An 18,743-nucleotide genomic window follows, 5' to 3' on the forward strand; every position below is an offset into this window, starting at 1 on the left:
GTTAAGATCTCAACCCTCTTTCCAAAAAAGGTTTAAAAAGTCAAACTCAAAATCATCAGGAACCGTCCTGGAAGCCAAGTGTGTAACCTGTCTTGCCTTATGTTTTCAGATAATTTTGCCATTTTTCACTGTTGCTGCTCTCTGGAAATGAACAGAATACAGGGAGACCCCAACAAAGCCTTCCCTCCACTTTTGTGTATTCACACAGGAACGGGCAGCATCTGTTCTGTCTTGTCTGAACCTAAATTTTGTCCAATGGCCTTTGCTTTATGTTTTGACAGAGCTGAACTTACCTCTTCGTACCCTTGCATAAAATGTGGTTCGGTTTAAAAAAGTTCTCTCTCTCCTTTCCTAAGGCTGAAATAAAAATGCTTTTTGGATCTTTGCTGCCCTTTGCTCCATTCTGCCTCTCTTTTCCCACTGGAACTAAAAGCCTTGGCATACCATGAATGTAGCTCACACACTTCATGTCCCAAGCTTTATTGGTATACACTAAGACAGAGCATTCAGCCACTTAGGCGTGTCTTGAAATTCTAAGCAGCTAAGCAATCCTAGGTCTTCTTGCGTCTTTTTCCATGGTGAGTGACCTTGTATTTGAGGAGAGAGGGAGAGAAATGAAGATGCATCAGTTATACAGAATTGTTCCTGAGAAAGCCCATTATCCTTTTCCCCAGAGGGGAAATAAACAAGCTAGTCATTACCAATAATATTAAATAATATAAAATACCAGCACAACAGTCCTTGTGACTTTGGCATGACATTAAAGCCACGAGACCTCCTGTTATTATTGGAATAAATCACTTCCCCCTACACTCCTGTGCAGCCTCTAACCTGATGACAAAATGGTCACTTCCTAGTTTATGGAGACAGGAAATACAGCTCTCTAAGCTGGACAGTGCTACGAAGGAGCAAAAGTGACCCCCTCCTGAGCCCACATTCTCCACTCTTGCGTTTGGGGTGTGTTTCAACTGCGACCGCTGTTTTGCTGAAGTGCAGCTGTGTTAAGACATACCTATTGGTCTCCGGAGAGAAGATACCTTGTTGTATTCCTGATGTAGCGCCTTGAATTCTTGCAGAAAAAAAAAAAAATCAGAAAGATTGATGTCATTGTCAGAGTACCCATGCTAAAGTTGAGGTTCTCAATCCTAAAAATGACTTAGACCAAAGACTGCGAGAGTGGAGAAGGCTTCCCACCCTATGAATGCCCCCCACTGGCCCCACTTCTTAGAAGTGTGATTGCTTAATAAAGCAAATCAACCTCATATTGAATTGTATGCTCATAATTTTTGCTTATACCTTCCTCAGTGAAATCTCTTGTAGCCTTTTGTAACGAATTAAAAGATAAGGGATGATGTTAACATTGTTTTTGCATAATTGCTGTGCTATCAAGGAGATGGGGATCTCAGCTCAGGATGGTTCGCTCATGTTCTTTAGGTGATTTTCCTCATAATGATGATTGCATCTCAAGAGCTCGCTGTCTAAGCTTAGGAGTTCCGTCTGCTCTGGACATGGATGGACTCTGGGCACATCCCTGAGAACCCACGTGCCTGCCAGTCCAGCTCAGATGACCTGCGATCATAGTGGGGTTTTCGATCACCAAGCCTCTTCAGAATACCTTGGTTTTCCACAGTGATTCTCAATAGCTCCCGGTTCCTTACTTCTCTGTTTAAGCTGAAAAACACAAAGCACCCCCCAGATGGGGAAGAGAATAAAATTGCTCTCCTGGATGGGGTGGGGGAGGTGAAGTCATGATGTCACAAACCCAGGCTGCCTAAGTGCAGGGAGCAAAGCCTCTCACCAAGAGCTAGGCAGGTTCACTTGTGGGACCTGCCTGCACGCTGGGAAATATGCAAGTATCTGCAGGCTTAGATCAGACGACTGGTTTACAGCCCCACTGTCCACTAGCAGAGTCCACTTCGGGGGTAGATGTTGGACAACAGCATTTGCCAAAGCTCCCCAAGGGTTGAGCATCTCTGGCTTATATGATGGGGGAAGGTCTAGCTTATGGAAAAGTCACAAATGACTGACAAGTGTTGGTTTAACTCACTCCCTCCAGTTGTCATCTTAGTTTTAGATATTCAAGAATATAGAAAAGGAATCATGACATTTGCCTCTACACACACACACACACACACACACACCATTCTTTTCCTTGCACCTGTTTTGTAGCCTGATCGTAAATGTCTCCTTTACCAGACCTTGAGTTCTTAGAGGTCAGAAAGTAAATATTTCATTGCGTCTCTATAGTCCCAGGTCTTAGCACACAGTATTTGCTCAGGAACCTGTATTTATGGAGCCTATTTAAGAAAGCAGTGCCAGTTAATCCGCCTGTTCTGCTCCCCACTCTTTCTCTGTCACCCCCACATCTCTGACCTACACCCTAGCTCGTGTGCATAAATAAAATAAAAATAGTTTTAAGGAAGAAAAAAAAAAAAACCGCAGTGCCATAGTGCCAGCTCCATTCTTCATTCTACAGGAAGTAGGCAGCGTTTTCTTGATGAAATCTGAAAAGGACCTGGAAAGGCCTCTTAGATGAAATCTGTTTTTTAATGCTAGAGAAAGCCCCCCATTCGGGGTAATTTTACGACTGCTAATATCCAACCTGGTTATCCCTCAAGGCAAGACTCCTGAACTATTCCTTCTGCTCAGAAGAGCCTCTAAAAGTCCAAGTGCACTTTCCAAAAATAAAAAAAGAGGGCCCTCCGTGGTGGCACAACGGGTAAAGCACAGCACTACTACTACTAAAAGCCACTGCAGCACCAGTTTGATTCCCGGCCACGGAGCTGACCCACAGCACGGAGCTGACCTCTCCTGACCCGCCCGCTGCTCCCCTCAGCAGTGTACTTCAATGATCTGCCTGTTCTGCTCCCCACTCTGTCTCTGGTGAATCCTCTCACCTTCCCTGCACCTCTGGCCTGTATCTCAGTTCTGTATGCATAAATAAATAAATCTGAAAATAAAATAAAAAGAAAGAACACTACCTTTTGGTAAAATACTCATTCCAGCAATCCACCTTAGCTGGGCCACGATGGGCATTTGCGATTTTCTGACACAGTTGCTTATTTTCATATTCAATTTTGTCGATTCTCCTTTGTTCACCCTGGCGAGAAACCCCCCCACCCCCCACGGTGACATCAGGACCGCCTGCTCCAACACAGTGGATGAGCCCCTCAGGGCCCTGGGAAGAGGGGGCATCAGGGAGCAGAATTTAGGAAACTGGGGAGGGGTAGTGGGGAAGAGGAATCGTAAGGAATCGTTGGCTGGGTAGGAGCTGAGGAGGCTCTGGGCAGGTGGCTTCCTCAGGACAGAGCGGGAAACCCAAGTCCACTGCAGATGGCAAAGGCGGGTACCTGCAGCTTGCTCAGTTTTAGAATGTGATGCGTGTGCGCCATTGGAGGCTTGGTGTCCACCGCTGGCTTCACTAGGTTAGAGGGACAGAGGATTGTTAGGTCACAGGCGGCCTCTCAGCGGCCCCCCTACACCTGCTCCCCCCTGGACAGCGGCCATAACTACTAAGCATGATTTTCAGTTCTGACCTAATCCCACTCAGGAATTTTAATTTCCCAACCTGACATCTTCAAAGAGTTTTGAGCAGAAATGAGAGAATGATGAGGGCTGGAAAAAGTAAATGTACAGAGGTAAATCCGATGAAAGAGACTCTCCTCCCCCCCTCCCCTAAGTGACTATCTGTTGGGGCAGAAATCCTATCCTCTTTCTAGCTCACCTTGGCTTTAAGAGTTCAAGTGAGTGCTTCTCTCAATGACCTCCCTGGGGTGATCCGATTCATCACTTGACCCAGCTCAGCAGATAAGGCCGAGCCATCAGCAGTGCCAAGTGCCGGCCTCATTTCTTATCATTGGTTCTGTGGAGGCCCTTCCACAAGCCCTAGTCTCAATGTCCTGCCACAACTACCCACGTACCTATTTGTATTCTATTCTTGTGAAATATGTAGTGTCCAAAGTCCAGTTTCTTCCTGAAGGCTGTGGTCTGTCTATGATTAGACACAATAACAGGGTAAGCTAGATAATCCAGGGAATTGTTCATCTTCTCTTCCTAATCTCACTTCAGCAATGAGGCAGCCGGGTTCCTCTGTGAGGGTACTTAGCTGTCCCCATGACATGTTGTCATAGGCTACCCAGCTATGACATCAGAGCAGGTCTCCAGGAAGGAAGAGGAGCAGCAGAACTTGCCTGTCTGTGCTTGAGCTTCTCCTTGGAAAGCTAGTCTAGGCCTAAATCAGGATGAAGAACTTTCCCACCTGCCTGGAGTGCAGATGTCATGGACACCAACAGGACAGATGTGGTGCTGAGAGGCCTGGGGTAGGCTGGGGACGGGGGTGGGGCCCTTGGTTACATGCCCACGACAGTACTTTATCTACAAGTGTGGGACTGCATTGAGGAAGATGAAAGATGATCCTAACGCTCATCTGATTCAATTTCTTCATTTTTCAGATGAAGGAAGCTAAAGTCCAGAGCAGCAGAGGCCAAGTGAGCATCAGAGCTAGGCTCGGGGTGCAGGTTTCCAGAGGACTGGGCACCAGATTTGCTTTTCAGGGGGTAGAGTAGGAGGGGATCTGCCTGCTGCTTTCTTGGGGGCGGACAAAGACTGTCGTCTGCTCATGTGGGATCTCAGCAAATGATGATGAGCTGCTGGTACCGTGAGGCTGAGTGGGCTGGAAGCTGCTCCAGAGAGTTACAGAGCAGCCTGGTTCATCTCCACTTTCGCACAGGGCGTAGTTCCTAGTGGGTGTGCAACACATCCCTGAAGAAGGAGGACTAATATCTACTGAGTGCTCACGATGGCATGCCGGATGCTTGTTTGAAAGTCACGTTGCTGTCCTCGCCCCATGCCCTGGGCAGACAGCTTTAGATGCGTTAAATAATTCCCCAGGGTCAGAATTCAGTGCTGCCTGCACAGAGTCCAGCGTTTGAAGCAGTGAGGCTGGGTTATTGAAAGAAACACACCCCAGAGCTGGGAATGTTTCACCTGCATGGGGACCCCCACTGGTCCGTAAAAGGGCAGGAGAATCCACAGGACAAGCGCCCACCCAGTGACGCCAGCACAGCAGGGACAGGGCTCCAAGCTGCAGCTGGAAGTCCCAGCCGAGAACAGGTGTCTCTGTAATCTCGAAATGGGGCAAACCTGGGGGGCCTGGGATGACCTGGTCCTCATCCTCACCTGCTTGATTAGGAATGCAGGTGCACAAAATTCAAGCAAAAGGATTTATTTACATAGGGAGTTGTAAAAGGGAGAACTAAGAAAAGGAAAAGGAAATGTGTTGGCTGGGGGAACTCTTTGCTGCTCACAGGTGGCTTCCACTGAGCAGAGGCCAGGGTGCAGCCAGAAGCCACCAAAAGAAGAAAAAGATAGGGCATTGGGGTGTACCTGTGCTCCAAGTTTTAAGGTAAACCTGTTGGCTCAACTCAGCAGGCTCCACTCAGGGAAGCAGAATTGAGTCCAGGGCACCCCACCTTGGCTATGAGCATCACCCACTGGCTGGGACATTGCTCCCCACTATTCCCCTAACAATCTGAAAAAAAAATCCACTTGGGTGTGAAATGGGGCCAAGTCTTAGGGGGAAAGGACCTACCTGGCTGGTGGGTCCTCATCAGTGGGCTTACCCAAGGGGGCATAATACAAGAGAACCAGTAACAGGGTGTGCTTACACAGGAGTGAGAAGAGGGCCAGGGGAGAAAGGGAAAGAGAGTATGTAGGCTGGCACATGGCCACATGCCCTCTGTCCTACCCCAGATAGTGTCCACTGGGCAGAGGCTAAGGTCCAAGCTGTAGCCGCACACTTTTCCAGAGCGGCTCGTGCTCAAGTGGCAGGCTTCTCATATAGCCCATTGGACCCCTCCCAGCGGAAGGAATCAAACTCTACCTTTTACCATTGAGTTGGCAATGAAAGCCCCTTGGGAAGCAGGGGAGGAGCTGACACTTTGCCAGTGAAATCGCTAGCGTTTGGAGTTGAACTGCTTGAGATTCAGGTTGGAGCCCAGACTCCTCAGTGGATGCTATCTGGGGTGCGAAAGGTTGCCACATCCAGCCTGTAAAGCTCCTTTCAGCTATGCCTCTCCTCACTCCCTTCTTTAAAAAGTCCTGCCGTTGTTTCTGTGTGTCTGCAGGTAAGTCATGCCCTGCATTCTTAAACTTCCAGCTGGGGATCCACCAACTAGGTCATCCCCTTCCCCCTGGGTTTGCCGTGTTTCAGCTTGGCACCCTCTGGGGGGCCAGACACCTGAGGTTGGCCAGTGCACGAGTTTCTTCCTTGCTTTGGCCAGCATAAGTGTGTTGCAATTGCTGAAACTGTGGTGAGATTTGTCTGTCCCTAATTTAGAGGAGCTTGATTTTACTTCAGTAGAATTATCTTTGTGTACATGTTTTTAAAAGATTTATTTATTGATGCACACAAGAGCTGCGGGGCAGGCCAGTGAAAGATTTCACCAGAGACAGTGTGGGGAACAGAACAGGCAGATTGACTGACATATATTGTTGAGGGGAGCAGCTGGAGAGGCAGGAGAGGTCTGCTGCACCATGTGGGTCACCTCCCTGGCTGGGGATCGAACTTGTGCTGCAGTGGCTGAGGATAGCTTCATAGTGCTGCAGCTTAACCTGTTTTGTCACCAGGGAGGCCCTGGTGTACATTTGATTTGAGGTGGGTTCAATCTTTCAGCTGTTTTAAGTTTTGGTTGGTTTGGGTGACCTGATAAAGTCTAGTGTCTAGAAGCTGATTCTGATGTTACAGGAAGCCTGCAGATTTATGCACGGGGCTGGTTTTTAATCTCTAGGATTTTTGCTTCGGGAGGGCTTCTTGGGTGTTTGTGCAAACATTTTCTACAGCTTTGATTTTGGTTAGAGGTTGAGCCTTCTACTCTAGCTGAAATTCAGCTTGGATGAATTCTGCCTCTCCAGGACAGGGCTGGAAGGACTTCTCCTCAAACCAGACAGGGCACCTAATTCAGCCAAAGGAGTTACCCTGAGGTGGGACAGTTGTCTGTCCCCCAAATCCAGATGGCGAGAATGAACCAACAGGGGCAACCTGCAGGATACTATTGGGCGCTAAACCTTCTTTCCTCCAAGGGACCCCCCCACCCCGCCCCAATCGGAGAATTCCTTCTCTCTCTACTGTATCCTCAAGAGATAGCTGATTTAATTGCTTCTATTTTTGCTTCCCTGGGCCTACCCTGGTGCCATGCAATGCGTTTCACATACTATTAACAACAGATGAGCGCCACCCGCCGGCTGGGAGGTGGTTCTTCACTTTTCCTCTTAACAGGTGCGCACTGGTCAATAGGAATTTTTATTGCCCTCAGCATTTGATCCAGTGAAGTTACTGCTCTTCTCAGTTTGCAAAGATACAGAAAATGCCTTAGTTGGGAATGGGGAGAAGACCCACCCCCGAAGCTCATGAGTAGCGGTATTCCCACCCTCAGGGGTAACCCCAGCGGTCGTCTGGGGCTCGCCGGCAGCGCTCCTGCTTCCGGGGATTGGAGCGCGTCGGCAGCCAGCACTCCCCACTTTCCACGCCAAACGGGCCCGCCTCTGGGGCGGGACGGGGCGGGTCTCCGTTCGGGAGCCCCCGCCCAGCTGACCCGGCCGCTCTCCCTCCCTGGCTGCTGCCCGGCGTGCAGGGCCCGGCCGCCGCCATGTCGGTCCCGGTCGAGCTCTCGGTGCAGGACCTCAACGACCTGCTCTCGGACGGCAGCGGCTGCTACAGCCTCCCGAGCCAGCCCTGCAACGAGGTCACCCCCAGGATCTACGTGGGCAACGCGTGAGTCGCCGCTCCCAGCCCCAACCCCGCCGTTCCGTCCCTGGGGCGCCCCGCCCACTCGAAAGCCGGGGTGGGGGTGTCAGTTGGCGCGCGTGGGGGCCCGGGGCGTGGTCGTCCCTCCCGAGCGATAGCTGAGGCCGGGCGGGGGCTAGAGTCGCCGCCCACCCCCGCGCGTGGGGTGGTGGGGCTGGGTCCCGCCCGGGGCGCGCGCGTCCTTCTCTTTCGCGGGGTTTGCGCAGCCCGGGAGGCCGCTGGACTGGCCGGGGTCGAACCAAGCCTCCTCCAGCGCGGGGCTCGGCCTTGGGCGGGGTCGGGGCTACCACGTTCACTGAACAGGTGGCCTTCTGTGGCCGGGCAGGTCTCCTGCCCGCGCGTCATGTGACAGCTGCCGGGTTCTGCAGTGAGGTCAGCGCGGAATGTCCGCCTTCGCTGCTATGGCAACGGGCTAACGTCACCATTAGGGCGTGGAATTGGCCTGGTTGGCCCGCCCAGGTGGGGCTGGGTGGGCTCCACATACCCCAAACAAGGGCCGGAGGATGGGGGGTTTCTTAGCTCCTTCGGTCTCTAGATTTGGTGTACTTGAGATTCTGGAATGATACAATGATAAACCCCATAAGAACCCATTAGAGCCATCACCTAGAAAAGACTCTTGACCTTCATCACTAGGAAATGCTCTTATTATTTATTAGTTAGGGTAAATTACTACTAAGAATTTCTCAGCAGAGAGAACTATTCTGAGAGATACCCAAGTGAACAACCAACAGCAAGTTACCATGCCTCTAAGACTTCAGAGAGACCTTTGAGCACGCCTGTGTGTTGCCCGGAGCTCCATGGGCGGGGGCAGCCATGTTGGAAACAGAACTAACCTCCTTAAGTTACTTAAGAGGACATGGAACACTGAGTGGTTTGAGGGACTGTGTATTCTTGTCAGTGTTCCTGTTACAGGGCAACCCCAATGTGAATTGGGTTCCTGGTTGTGGGTCTTCACCCATGCACTTAAAGGGGCTTATATTACAATTCACCTGCAGGCACACAGGCTAATAACAGGTTTATTTACAAAAGAAAGGGAAATGCATAAGTCAGGGAAAGAGATAAGTTGGTTAATGCACCCTACCCGTTGTGCTGACCTGGAACCCCCGTAGCACGCTGAGAGCCAATGAAAAGCCAAGAGATAAGCCATGAGCCAAGAGGCCAGGAGACCCCCAAAGGCCCACATGTCTGGTTTTTTTCTTTTTAATCAAAGGTAGTGCTTAACTCCACCCTTAGGTCCCTGCAGCCCTCCCTTGGTGATGATGGGATTTGTCGTTTTGATGTCTGGAGTGGGGGGTGGAGTCCACAAAACCTGTATCTGTAGAATTTGTTCAGGACACCCTTTCCCTCTAACATTCCCAGGTTTGGGCCAAGACCTGCTGCTTATCCTGCTAAGGACTGCTGCAAGATAGGGGTCACTGAAGAGGAAGAAGGGGCCCACAGGCAGACAGCAGACAGAATATGGGGTCTGTCATTCAATCACCACATTGTGTCAGGCATGGTACAGTGTTCACTCATAGCATAAGCTACTGTTTTGGAATCATGAGCTGTGTCAGGAGCAGGGACAGCTAAGACAGAGACTCTCAGCACAATGCCCAGGAAGCAGAGTTCTGAAGATAAGCCCCTCCCCAGCCACCCAAACCCCGTGGAAACCCTGCTGTCTTGGACACTTAGGCACTTGCCCTCGTTGTCCAGTGACTACCAAAGTCATGAGCGTCCGGTGGTAGCCAGAGTGACACGTGCTGATGGCTGTTGTAGATACATATCCCTTGTCCTCCAAGATGATGTGACCTTATGCAGGTGTGTGTGTGGTGGAGGTGGTGATTGTTCAGCAGGGAGGGTCTTCCGAGCACTCACTGCTCACCCACCCGTCACCAGCCCCTTAACAAAATCAGGGCTCTTGATTGGGGCTCACAGGGCAGAGAGGGGTCTGCACGAGGCACATTTTCCAGGAATCAGTACGGGTGATGTGGACAGGGGAGGGGAGAAGGGGAAGACGGGAAGTTCTCCTCTCTGCACTCGGCATCCATATGAGCACACGTACGTCCTTCCACTGTCCCGTCGGGCCAGAGGTTAAGCTCTGTCCTTCCTTCCTCCTAGGACTTTCCGTGACAGGCCAATGAGATCTTGGAGACGATAGTTTGTAAAGTATAAACTGCTGTTTGAATTGGCATGTTGTGAGCTGAAATAAAGGAGCCTTTTGACTATTCAGATCAAATGTTTTGTAACACCCATGGTTCTGTCGGAGCCACGAACTCCCTCAGGGCTAACTCACCCTGGGCAGCTTCAGAAATGAGGCTGGTGGACTGTGGCAAGAAGATCCTTGTTGGGGTGAAGGGGCTGCTGTACTTTGTCACCCCACAAAGGCTGAGGCTGTCCTGGTGTGCCAATTTCATTCTTCTTTCTGATTAACACATACTCATTCAGCACTTCCATGGCTGGGTCTCCTGCCAGCTGTGGTCACACAGACCTGAAGATGGCTTTGCCCTCCGGGAGCTCATGGGATGGACACCCAAATTGATGGGCACAATCAAGCATGAGATTAGCTGTCCTGGCTGAGCCTTCAGGCTCTGTCTATGTAGACTTGCTCCCTTCACAGGCCCTTCGTGCACATCAGAACAACCTCGGGGGCAGGTACTATTGTCACCCCCATGTTACAGGGAGGGAAACCAAGACACAGAAAGAGATTAAATGACTTGCTCAAGGTTACCTGGCTGGTAAAATGGCAGGGCTCGGTTCAGATCCAGGCAGTCTGGCTCCAGAGCCCACATTTGCCCACTTGGCTAGCCCCCCACCACAGTGCAGGGAGCATGGAGAGGCGGGTGGGAAATACTGCAGAGGACAAGCGCCGTGGAGGAGGGTGCTCCAGACATAGGGAACGGCGTGGGCTGCCCGCTTGAGCAGCTGCCGGTAACTAGATGGGACTGGAGTTGGAGAGGAGCGTCACAGATGGGCTGGAGAAGCCGGCATGGAGGGTTCCTTGCCTTGCAAAGAGGCTTCCAATCTCCTGCACCTTCCCCCTTGGGGCTGCCAGCTAGTGAGTGTGTCATCTCCTGCTATTGCTCCCTGTCCAGGTCTGTGGCCCAAGACATCCCCAAGCTGCAGAAACTGGGCATCACCCACGTCCTGAACGCTGCTGAGGGCAGGTCCTTCATGCACGTCAACACCAGCGCCAGCTTCTACAAGGACTCTGGCATCACCTACCTGGGCATCAAGGCCAACGACACACAGGAGTTCAACCTCAGCGCCTTTTTTGAAAAGGCAGCAGACTTCATCGACCAGGCTTTGGCTCAAAAGAATGGTAAGGGACCTCCCTCTCCGAGGTGACAGAGGCCGCTTGGACTGGACTTTCTAGAAAACAGGGCCACAACGGGCTTCCTTGGGAAACCTGTTGTGTCCTGTCTCCTGTCGTGAATAATGGAGAGTTCAGGTCTCTGCCCACAAAGGACATTTTGCACAGCAGCAGCCCCCAAGCTCTGTGTTTGATTTGACTTTGACTGAGGGTTAAATTTCCAGCCACTTCCTCCCCCACCCCAATTCAAATGGCTTCAATGCTTCCTATTGTTTTGTTTTTTTAAATTTATTTATTTATGCATTTAAGAACTAGGGTACAGGCCAGAGTGGGGGTGTTGAGAGGACTTACCAGAGACCGAGTGGGGAGCAGAACAGCAGATCCACTGAAATGCACTGCTGAGGGGAGCAGCGGGAGGGACAGGAGAGGTCTGCTGCGCCACGTGGAGACTGAACTTGCGCTGCAGTGGTTGTCAGTAGCTCACAGTGCTGAGACTTCACTCCTTGTGCCACCAGGGAGGCCCCATTGTATTTTGTTTGTTCATTTCCCTGATATTTTTCATTTTCCATGAAGAGACGTTCTGAGGAGACGGAGCACCAGGGCTAGCTGATTCAGCAGCTCGGGGGGGGGGGGCGTTCTCTCTCCTCTGTCCCCCAGGGGTCCCCAGATGGCAGATCCTGTTCCCACACCCTAACAGGACAGAGTGTGGCAATAGATAAGGAGCCATCTTCTTGTTCTCTTATTTTAAGAGCAAGAAGAACACCCCAGAGCCCCGGTGGCATCCCCTCACCTCTGGGTCACACCCCCGGTGAGCCGAGCGGGGCGGCCCCCCTGGCAGCCAAGGCAGAGTGAGGTTGGTGCGGAGCGGCCACGGTGCTGGGCACCAGGCCAGGTGTTGCTGAGAGAAACCTTAGAAGGCCAAAGGGCAGGTGTCAGCGGGGCAGGCGGGGCCACTTGCCCTTTCTGCTTTTAACTTGTTTTTCTCAGCAACTCCCTTCACTTTCATGCTGCTTCCTCCACGCTGCCTTCCTCGACACCCCATGTCTCCCCAGAGGAAATCACCCCCACCCCCCACATGGGACCAGCCCTGTCCCCGACTCCAGCCTTTCTCCGCTGCTCTGCTGCTGTGCCAGCGTCTGCCCAGTGGACGAGTTCCAGTAAGCAGGGTTTCTTAGGGGCTGGTTCTCACATTGGGGGCTCGGGAGGGGAGTCGGGTCGCCCAGGAAATCTGTACATTTGACCATCAGCCCTTCATGGGCTTATGCGTGCCCCCCGCACCTGCCCCACCCTGGCCCCTGTACAGATGAGAGCCAGAGGCCCTGGAAGGGGAAGAGCTGGCTCCTGTGTGTCCGTGGCAGCTGTCCGAGGAGCTTAGGGCTCTGACTTAGTTTCCTCTCCCCGTACGACCAGAGCATACTTTGATTTTTTTTTAAAAGATTTATTTATTTGCACATACAGAGCTGGGGTACAGGCCAGAGGCTCAGGGGCGGTGAGAGGCTTCACCAGAGACAGAGTGGGGAGCAGAACAGGCAGATCGACGAAGCACACTGCTGAGGGGAGCAGCGGGTGGGTCAGGAGAGGTCTGCCGCGCCATGTGGTCACCTCTGGGACCAGCGGGAATCGAACTCATGCGGAAGCGGCTTTAGATTCTCAGTGCTGTGCTTTAACCCGCTGCGCCACCAGGGAGGGCCCATACTTTGATTTTTTATGACCTCCTGCCTTAGCCCTTGCGAGCTAGCTCATCCATTTGGAAAGGTCTCTGCTGCTCCCTGCCCTGGCCTCCGGCCAGCTCCACTCTGCTTTGCCCTGGGCCTAGCGCCCAGTCTTCTGCCCTCAGACTGGACCCATTGCGTCCCTGTGTGTCTCTAGCACCCGAGGCAGCAGCAGGTCCGAGCAGCCTGCTGCACGTGGTCACTGACTGAGTCACAGAGATGAATTCCAGGGGCTTCTGAGACCCACTGGAAGCGCACTGGGCTCCACCGGTGTGCAGGGAGCTGGGACACCCCACTTTGGAGAGCTGTGGGGAGGCCTGGAGGGATGCTCAGAGGAGGAAGCAGTCTGGGAAGATGAAGGGGCCTTCACGGAGGGGCTCTGCCCCCTTCCTCCCTAGATCCCTCCTTCTCTCCCTCGCTTCCCCAGATGATGGGGGTGCAGCAGGGAGCAAGACAGACATCCTTGTCTCCCCGAGCTTATATTTCAGGAGGAAGGGACGGTAAACAGGGGAAAAAGCTAAACCGGAAGACTAAAGTAGGGTGTGCGGGTGAGGGAGCATAAGGCGTGCAGTGGAGCTGAGACTTCCAGGCGATGGGCAGGAACGGCCTTCCTGGGAGGTGACATTTGAGTAAACACTTGGGGAAGGCGGTGTTGCAGGTGTGGAGAGGAAATGACTCAGGAGGGGTGCCAGATTTTGTAGGGCCTCACGGGCCATTGGGGCGCCCTGAGAAGGTATTTCTGATTGTGTCTGTGTGAATTTTTGCCTGGTTTGTGTTTGCATTTGACAGATGTGTTCCTTTTATTTTGAAACTGCTTTGTTGAGGTGTAACTGAGTATTTTTTTTTAAGATTTATTTATTTATGCACACAAGAACTGGGGTACAGGCCAGAGGTGCATGGGGGTGAGAGAAATCACAGAAACAGTGGGGATCAAGAGAAATACACTGCTGAGGGGAGCAGTGGGTGGTCAGGAGAGGTCTGCTGCTGCCTGTGGGTCAGCTCCCCCGCTGAGAATCGAACTCTGGTTGCAGGGGCTGTGGACAGCTTCATAGCACTGTGCTTTAACCTGTTGCGCCACCAGGGAGGGCCCATAGCCAAGTCTTTAAACTCACAAAAGCAGTGTATACGTTTTGACATCTGTATACACTTTGGGATCCATCACCTCAACAAGGTGGCAGATGTCCCCACCCCCTCAGAGGCTCCTCCCTTGAGACCCCCCCACACCCCGCGCCGATCTGCTTTCCATCACTCCATGTCCGCCCCTTCTGTCGGTGCCGCAGGAAGGGGCTCAGGCATGTGTGCTGTCACTGTTCCTCTTTGCTCAGCGTCCACATCTCACCCTCACGCCTTCGTTTCATTTCTGAGTAGCGTCCCAGGCTGGAGAGAGAGGTACCCCAGTTCTGCCCTCCATTAGCCTGTTCATGGATAGTTGGGTTATTTCTATGTTTTTCTTCACTGCAATACAACATCGTATAGAGAAGGGCTCATGTCACAGGTGTGTAGCCCCGTGAGCTGGATATACCCATGGACCAGTCCCCAGATCAAGAATCAGAGCCTGATCAGCACCCCAAGAAATCTACCACCTGTGTCCTGCCAGTCTCCCCCGACCCCCCCTCCCCAGCCCCCCATCCTGGGTTACCTCTCTTCAGACTTCCCTCAGCGCTGATTGTCCCCGCCGTGTGTCCCACCTACGTTCTCATTGCCTGTGTGTTTTTATCTCCACAGCACGCACCCTTGTCTAAGCGGGGGGTTCAAGCGTGGGGCTGCTGTGGATACTGCTGCCTGGGCCTCTGGTGCCTGGTGTGTTTTGGCAAGTGCAGTGTCTGATCTCTCCTGGCGTGGGGCCGCCTGTGCTCGGCTGGACGGAGTGCTGCCATGCCGCTGTCCTCAGCCGTGGGCCAGTTTCCCCCTCTGCACTCTCACATGAGGGGTGTCCTGCCTCATTCGTTCCTCTTAGCCATCCTGCTGGGTACAGAACGGCTCCGTCTTGTACTTCTCTCCTGCGCTTCCTGGAAGAGTTCTGACTGGAGCCGTGGTGTGACTGGAAGGCGCCAGTTCACCGTGTCCCCGTTTCTTGCAGGCCGAGTGCTTGTCCACTGCCGTGAGGGCTACAGCCGCTCACCGACTCTGGTCATCGCGTACCTCATGCTGCGCCAGAAGATGGACGTCAAGTCAGCCCTGAGCGTCGTGAGGCAGAACCGCGAGATCGGTCCCAATGATGGTTTCCTGGCCCAGCTCTGCCAGCTCAATGACAGACTAGTCAGAGAGGGGAAATTGAAACTCTAGGGCGCCCCACCACTGCCTCCTCTCTGGAGGTGGGGTGGGGGAGGCCCTGGAGGAGTCCCGAGTCGCCATGTTTAGGAAACACCCTGTTCCCAGCATCACCAGGCACTTCCACAAGTCTGTCCCCACAGGCCCTGGCCGCTGCCCCCCCGGAGCGTATAAAAGCGACTGTAAGAGAGCGTTCTCGCTCCTTGGTGTGTCCGGGGCCTACAATTACGATGTCCTCTCCTCAGAGGGGGATTGCCTGTGACCCGCATGCTTCTTCCTGATGACCCAGGGCAGGAGGCCTGTGGGGACGTAAGGCCCAAAACACCTACCGGGGCCCTCAGGACCTCCCCCATCCCACCTCCCACCCCTACTCCTGGTTTCTCTGAGTGGGGACCACAGCACCTTGAACCCTGTCAAGGATCTATGCAAACGTGGCCCGTGTCTCCCGCCATGTCTGTTGCCCTCCCCCGGCCTACCCCAGTCTCCTCACAGCCATCTACACTCTGTTCGTAGGCAGAGGTGTCACGAGGCCTGAAGCTGGTGTGAGGGTAGCTGTCAGTGGTCGGTGGAAATTTCCACCGAGAGACTGAATTTTAATTATTTCTTTAGGGTTAAAGATATCCAAACAAAGGGGCCCTGCAGTGGGCAAACACCTCTCCTGCAGGACTCTCTACACCAGAAGTTTTTTAAAATGTGAGCCTCTGGAAGGCTTGAGTTCCGAATCCACGGGGACATTCTCCGTGGGCTGCTCTCAGTCACCATGTGTTAGAAGAGCAGTACCTTGGGCTGGGTTTTATTTTTCTTTTTTAGAAAACAGGGTGTTGAAGTCCAGCCTATTTAAAAACCCCACCATTTGGAGAATGACAAGGGTTTTGTCCTGAATTATAGTGTTGGTGAGCCCCAGCCACCCGTGCTAACTGCTTTTCGTCTCCGCTGCTATTCCAAGAACAGAAAGCGGAAGATGGCCAATTACAGCGTGTGGGGGGCGTGGGGGGTGTGGGGTGCTGGCTGAGGGGGTGTCTCTCAGAAACACAGCCAGAGGACAAGCAGGGAGATGAGCTGTCTCAGGCTAACGCCCTGCCCATGCACAGGTAGTTCTTCTAGCGCTCTGGTGCCAGAAAAGATCTGGGAGCCTTGGGAGCAAAAATGACTCAGCCAGGCAGAAGTGAAATGTGGCGAAGCCTCCAAGGAGGCCCTTGCTGGTAGTGCCAGCGAGTGGAGAGACACCGCCTTTGTGAGGACTGCTCTTGGATGAGGTCGGAACACACGAGCACTCACACTTGTGCACGTGAGGCAGCATGCAGGAGTTTGGCTTTGAACACTTCCGGTTGGGACTCTGCACGTTGCCTTCAGGGGAGCCACGAGGAGCTCCCACCTTCAGGCGCTCTGATGGCACAGAGGTGGTCCTCAGCCGTGCCCCCAGGGCCAGCACATTGGTGTCTGGTGAAAGTGTGCTAAAGAAGTTAAACATTTTTGAGCACCAAATACATGGAGGGTGTTCTGGTGGGCAGAGCAGTTTCCTAGGAACTTGAATTCCTTGAAGGAGCGCATATAAGGATTTGCAAGGGAGTCTTACCTGAAGTGAAATATCAGGGACTTTTGTTGAATATTTAAAATTCAGTTTTAAATTTAAATTCAGGCAGTGTCAATATGGCGAGTGGGGAATGTGCCTTTCTCAGAGTTGACCAAGAGCTTCCGGCTAGGGTGAGGAGAAGCAGGCGGACCTGGGCCTCACAGGTGCATGATCCCCGGCCGCAGCAGGTCCCCTTGCCTCTGTGACCACAACAGCACTGAGCAAACGAGGACCTGTTTTCTAGGCTGGGGAGACCCACCTAAGTGGATGGTCATCCTCTAAACTAAGTACCTCATAGTTTCCCCATAACTGTCCCCACCTAATCTCATTTGACCCTCACAATAACCTCACACCTTTGGTAGAGCTTCTTCACGTATCGTTGCTTTTGAAAAAAGAAATCAGGGTTCAGGCTTACAGAACTCAAAGGCAGAGCTGAGGCAAAGTTTCAGGCTTGCTGCTCCTCAAGGCTGAATTCTTCCTCATACCACAGTCCCCCAATGAGCCCCGGGAGTATCAGAGCACAGGCCCCGCCCCAGCCCTTGTGCACAAGGCCAGCCAGCTTTGTGGACATGACACAGGGACTCAGGCTGTGGTGCCAGGGCCTCTGGGTGGGGGTGGACGGCGATAGCACAAAGCCAGCGTGCCCCTGGAAGAGGAGACCGAAGTGTGGGTCTCTGCGTGGGTTAGAATATATGTGGATCTTCCTGCAAGACACAATAACATCCCCCAGTCGGAGCATCTGGAAGAGGCTGAGGGGCTGGGCCTGAGGTCCCCTCCCAGCTAGCAGTCACCCCACAGGTAGCAGCCACACCTGTCCACAGGGGAACGCATCAGGTTGGTGTGGCTAGCTAACCAAGCTAACCAGGGCCTCCCAAGGTCCCGGTGTGAGGGCGCGAGCAAGAAGAGGCCATAGGGAAGAATTACTGCCTTTACCTTGGGGCGCCTTTTATGCTGGTATCTTGTCACTTCTTCAGTCCAAGAATCCCCCTATTTACGTAGGACTCAGCTCTTCCTTCTTTGAATAAAACAAATATTAAGTAGAAGCCAACACATGCCCAGCTGTGCGTGGAAGCTGCTGCTTGGCAGCTTTCTCCCCCTGGGAAGTGGTGGAGCAGGAACTCAGGGTGCCCTCTCCCCTCCTCTGACCTGATCATTGCTCTGACTAGCAGACTCCATCTAGGCAAAAGAAGAGCACCAGTCGGCTCTCTGAATTCTAAAGCAGTTCACCTTCCATAGGCTGGTCTGTTTCCCTGCCACTCTGAGATATCTGGAGAGCAGAAATCACCATCAAGCAAGGAGACTGGTCTAGAAGGCCCCTGGGGTCCCCTTTGGCTCTAACACAGGGGAGTTCTCTAAGGATGCCCATTTGGATTTAACTCCGCTTGGAAGGATGCAGTAACACAGTGACCAGCAGGTGGGGTCTTCTTCTATCTGTGGTGGTGGCTCAAAATGTTGGTGCCTCTCCAGTCACAGGTTAATGTTAAGATGTGAAAGTTTTCATCAAAATAAGCACTGGTTTAACGAGCATATGAGCTTTTCTCACAGGAAATTTTCTGTTATAAAACCACTGTCAAAGATCACTCAAGAGCCAACAATGATGGTCCTTCCCAGTCAAAATTTTATCCTGACTGTAAAGGGAGGTCACCTCCAGTTGAGACCCAGGTGGTGGAAGCTTAAATTACCTCCCGTCAGCTTCTAGAGTAATTGTGAAAGTGCGACTTTTCTGTACAGAAAAGGGAAGATATCCATTGGTTAAAAAATAAAGTTTAATGTCTGCTGTCTCACAAATCAGTGTTAAAGCACTAAAAATGTAACCAAAATAAATGTCTTCTATTACAAAGCAATGGTCTTTTTCTTCCTCATGAGAGTTGATTTTCTTTTATGCTTTCTTGCCTGTTTTTTTTTTTAACTTTTAAAAAGAATCATCATTTAAAAATTGGTGTTCCTGGGCCCTCCCTCATGGTGCAGCGGATTAAAGTACTGTACAATGAAGCTATCAGCAGCCACTGCAGCACAAGTTCGATCCCCCACTGGGAGCTGACCCACATGGCGCAGCAGACCTGACCCGCCCGCTGCTCCCCACAGTAGTGTACT

General features: G+C 52.3%; 2 protein-coding genes across 2 annotated transcripts; one reads left to right on the top strand and one right to left on the bottom strand.

The window, feature by feature from the left end:
* Positions 1–468: 468 nt before the first annotated feature.
* On the bottom strand, positions 469–4,072 carry LOC101620938 (chromosome unknown open reading frame, human C17orf105). Its single transcript, XM_004684110.1, has 6 exons — positions 3,921–4,072; positions 3,351–3,421; positions 2,982–3,100; positions 1,548–1,671; positions 1,013–1,069; positions 469–587 (listed from the first exon to the last, which is right to left on the bottom strand). Exons 1-5 carry the CDS (start codon positions 4,042–4,044, stop codon positions 1,013–1,015), a joined length of 495 nt encoding a protein of 164 aa, XP_004684167.1. The 5' UTR covers positions 4,045–4,072; the 3' UTR covers positions 469–587.
* A 3,519-nt stretch (positions 4,073–7,591) lies between these two features.
* On the top strand, positions 7,592–18,484 carry DUSP3 (dual specificity phosphatase 3). The gene is made up of 3 exons (XM_004684111.2): positions 7,592–7,771; positions 10,876–11,102; positions 14,886–18,484. The coding sequence occupies exons 1-3, from the start codon at positions 7,647–7,649 to the stop codon at positions 15,089–15,091; spliced, it is 558 nt and encodes a 185-aa protein (XP_004684168.1). The 5' UTR covers positions 7,592–7,646; the 3' UTR covers positions 15,092–18,484.
* Positions 18,485–18,743: the final 259 nt, after the last annotated feature.

Source organism: Condylura cristata, unplaced genomic scaffold (assembly GCF_000260355.1).
Source record: "Condylura cristata isolate star-nosed mole 26May11 unplaced genomic scaffold, ConCri1.0 scaffold00017, whole genome shotgun sequence".
Classification (NCBI taxonomy): domain Eukaryota; kingdom Metazoa; phylum Chordata; class Mammalia; order Eulipotyphla; family Talpidae; genus Condylura; species Condylura cristata.